Genomic DNA, 4,169 nt, shown 5'->3' with positions numbered 1-4,169 from the left:
CCTCCTTAAAAATCGGCTATCAGTATCAGCCCCAAAAATCTCTGTTGGTACACCCCTACTTTTCTAATAAGCTTAAGGTAGAAACTGATATGAGACATCCTTTGTTAAAAGTGCTGATCAGCTTGCCCATTTTTACATCTGGCTTCTCATACGTAACAATCCAAAGCATACTCTGAGCTAACTACATCATTCTTTTCCTTCCCTTACTACATGTACACACTCAATTCTTCAGATGTTCGTGCTGCACGAGATCAAATGAACATTGGAGGACTTCCATATCCCACGCTGCCATTACACGAGGCACCTGCTAGAGCATCTTCAGTGTTCAGTCAGCCTTCTTCAGTCTGCTCTTCATCCACCTCCTTCAATGGACCTTTCAATGGTGGAGTTTTATCGCCACAACCTCACAGCAGCTACTACAGTGGTATGACAGGACCTCAGCATCCATTTTATAATCGAGTAAGTAACCAGTTAATTAGTGAATCAGTTTTCATATGATTTAATCCAACAGTATTGCAAGCCCGGTCCTATAAATAATAAAAGAAAAACTAAAAATATTATATGTGCAAGCAGGATAAAAAAAAAAATGATATAACAACTGATTTCTGTGTGGTTATGTCAGGTGACAGTCTGGATCCAAATATCAATCTTTTTTTGTTTTTTGCTACAAGTTTTTTAATTGTCTGTGTTTAATGCCAGCGTTGAGCTGGTTTAAGGGAATTGACATGGTTTGCATTAATTACATGTTTTTCAATCATTTAACAATAGTGTATAACAGAGGATAACTTTAAATTTTGGTGCCTAAAGTGGCACAGTGGGCAGGGAAGGAGAAGCATTTACCTCTTCCTGCAGGCTGGGGCAGCATAGGCTTCTGCTTCCTCTGTGCAAGCTCTGCCTCCATGAGCTGTGGTGGCGATACAGGCTCCCTGCCATTCTGGTGCTCCCCAGGGCTAGTGCCTCAGTCACGCCCCGCTTCCCTCCACCCAAACAAATTATGCTACTGATGTATGAACCTAAATAGGAACAATTCTGTATATGGTTCATTTTGAAATTAAGTGAAGTAGTTGGCTTTATAGCAAAAATACAGTGTAAATAGTATTGAATAAATTATTTTGGAAAACTTTGATTTGCAAAAATAACTGTTTGATGTTTGTAAGATAAAGCCCATATTTACAGTGATTTGAATTTTTCAGTTAGTATATTTTGTATCAAAATTTTTAAAAGCTTGTCAGTATATGAAAATTACAGCTAGGTGAAGCCTCAGAACTACTTATATTATTTTTAAGAGGTTAGTTGAAGTTAAAACTATCTGTTCAAAATTTGGGCTCCACCCAGAAATTAATTTGGTTTCATATTCTTGGAGGGCACAGTTCATTCAATTTTTACAGAATCCAAGTACTCAGGTCATGATTAAAACCTTTATATGCTACTCTAGTATACAACATACAACTTCAGTTTTAAATAATGAAACTTATTTTATATTAAATAATAAAACGTGACAGTAAAATTCATGTTAAATGCAAACAAAAAGCCAAACTAAAAATAAAGTTCTTTTCTGTTCTGTGTGTTAAGCAGGAGGGCAAAGTGCAGTCTACACAGTACCTTTTAAATTGTCATTTGGAAAATTGTTTTTCATGTCTGTGGATCCACTTTAGTGCTCTGCTGAAGATAACCTTAGCATTATTCTTGGTTGTAATACAAAGGTTCCCAAAAACATGTATTCTATGGACTGTTAGACTCAAGTCCTGTATCAACTCTGTTTAAAGGTGAGTAAGTAAAACGCTACTCTTTTGTGTCTGCATTACTGCACATGACAAGGTTTAGAATACTATATAGTATAAACTTGAAATTTTAACTTTTCTAATGTCAGTGGAAGTGGTGAAACAATTATAATAGTGGGAAATTATTTGAACTGGATGTAGAGGCTACTTTGAAGGCCCTCTTTTCATTTTCATAAGATGAACAACGAGTTTTTCATTTCTCCAGTATTCCCAAGGATATGATTTTAAAGGACAGAGGTGATTAACAGAAAGCGGGCCCCCATAACATCACAGGTTTCCAAGACAAACCAAGGGTCCCATGTACTCTTCATAGCATACTCTGAACAATTTCTGCTGCAGGCTCTTCATTTTGGCATCCTGGGCCTCAGCTGCTGCACGCCTAACAGCGTGCCACTGTATATTTCTAGTCTAGTAGTTCTCTGGCTGTAAGCTGGACTCCAGACCTGATTCACTGACCATTTTCATAGGATGATGCAGAGAGCATGCTGTGTAATCCTCTGAAGAGAAAAATTGTGTTGGGGATCAGGCTTGTAGCAAGATGGCAAATTCTATGGCAGAACTGTTGAATGTTGTGCTATCTTGTGATAGATTGGGTTTCACAAGACAGGGCATGGAGTCCTTACTGAGATGATTGGAAGCAGATTACCATCACATCTTTGATCCATCCTTTGCAAGCTGATTGTGAACCTGAAAAACAAAATTCCACTTTTTTTGATTCAGAAATACGTATACTTCTATCTCGTCTCTGTACAAGATCTCTAGTATCTCTATAATTCTATATTATAATAGAATATATATAATATATCTCTATATTATTATATCTAGTACACTTACATTGAGAAATTAGAGCCCCCCCCACCCGCTTTTTTTAAAACAAAAGCTGAGTTGGTAAATTACATATCTAGAGCAGAAAGATTTCCATGGAGCTAAAGTAATAAAATACCTGAGCCCAGGCAGTAGACACGCAGGGCAAATTACAGCCGTAAGCAGTAAAATTCTCCAAATATTTATAGGATATGGTGAGTTAGACAATTTTTGACCAGTTTGTAGGTTGATCACCAAGAATAGCAAGAGGTCTCTGGCACTGGACTTGCTATGGAGAGAAGAGAAACAAGCCCTTTGCAAGATGGCTTTTGAACCCACATGCACTACATTAATCCTGGGAGAAAGCTTTGTGTCCTGAGGTCCTACAGCTGTGCATGTCTGTTGTTCTGCTTCACGTCCCTCTGAAGTATGAGTGATACATTTCCCAAGCCATGTGCATTTGTAGGGTTATTATGGGTCATTCCAGAGACAAGTCTAGGCTTGCTGCCTACTTGCAGAAGAGCAATGATGCAAGTTGAAAGGGCACTGTGTAAATGATTGAGCTGTGCCTGTTTGTATGCAAGTCAGACCCCAGGACAATCATGCCTGGCTCAACTGAGACATCTTTTTACAACCAGAAGTTGTCTGTATCATTTGAGATGGCTAGGTTCTTTTAATGAGGGCTAAACCTTCAGCATTTCTCCATTCAAGAAATAAAATATTCTGAAAGTCTTTGAAGAATTGCTTCTGTTCCAATAAGAGAGTATCCTAGGAGTCATTTGGCAAATGGAGTAGAATTTATTCAAGATACTTTTGTCAATTATCTTCTAATAATTAGTAGCTTTGTCCTAAAGCGTTGGGGGTGGGGGGCATGGAATTAAAATGTTTTGGGAACAATTTTCTAGTATTTAACAAGAAGACTATTCTTCTCTGGACTAAATTATCCAGTGAGAGAAATTAATCCAGTAAAAGAAGGCAGCTCAAAGTGAGGGGAGACTAATGTTTTCTGTTTGAAACTCTTGTTACATACGACTTTAACATTAATGGCTGTACCAGCACATGGCACGTGTCTTCCCACATTAAAAGTATATATGAATTCTCTACCATGTAAATGTAAGAGAGATCCCAGAGAACAGGCCACTGAAGCAATGGAGTCATTTAAGGCTGTGTACAAATTTTCCACTCCTAGAAATAATTCTGGGAGAGGAACCAGTATAGGTGTTCAGCCTGCAAGCACCCTTCTCTCCCCTACTCCTTGTGCCTTCCCAAGGATGGGATGGTCCTGGTCTGGGGAAAGCATGGGGAGCAGTGGCTGCTCTAGTCTTCCCATTTCCAGGGGGACTAGACCATCAAGGCAAATCTTTTGCCTGTTTCTCACACCAGAGTCCCACATGTGAAGATCAGCCTATTTCTAGACTAGTCTAAACTACTTCACTTGGTTTCTAGACACGGGGAGTTGAGCAGACAGAGCAGTGCTGCAGGACCCCTGTCCATTTCTCACACTGGAGTCCTTGGTATGTGAAGAGCCAGTGGGGAACAACAGTAGTTTCCTCTTACTGGACTGTTACCTGCAGCAGAGCTGTT

The 4,169-nt window shown here is 39.1% G+C and overlaps 1 protein-coding gene across 2 annotated transcripts in view; it reads left to right on the top strand.

Moving 5' to 3' along the window:
- KIDINS220 (kinase D interacting substrate 220) overlaps positions 1-4,169 on the top strand; it is a 162,844-nt gene that overhangs the window by 123,044 nt on the left and 35,631 nt on the right. For both annotated transcript variants that reach the window (XM_019520724.1, XM_019520723.1), the window contains exon 24: positions 233-459. In XM_019520724.1, the coding sequence (XP_019376269.1) occupies positions 233-459 (227 nt within the window). The remainder of the gene's footprint in view (positions 1-232; positions 460-4,169) is intronic.

Source organism: Gavialis gangeticus, unplaced genomic scaffold (assembly GCF_001723915.1).
Source record: "Gavialis gangeticus isolate Ggan-Ray unplaced genomic scaffold, GavGan_comp1, whole genome shotgun sequence".
Lineage (NCBI taxonomy): Eukaryota > Metazoa > Chordata > Crocodylia > Gavialidae > Gavialis > Gavialis gangeticus.
The sequence above is the reverse complement of the archived record's forward strand: the minus strand, read 5'-3'. Positions and strand labels throughout refer to the sequence as shown.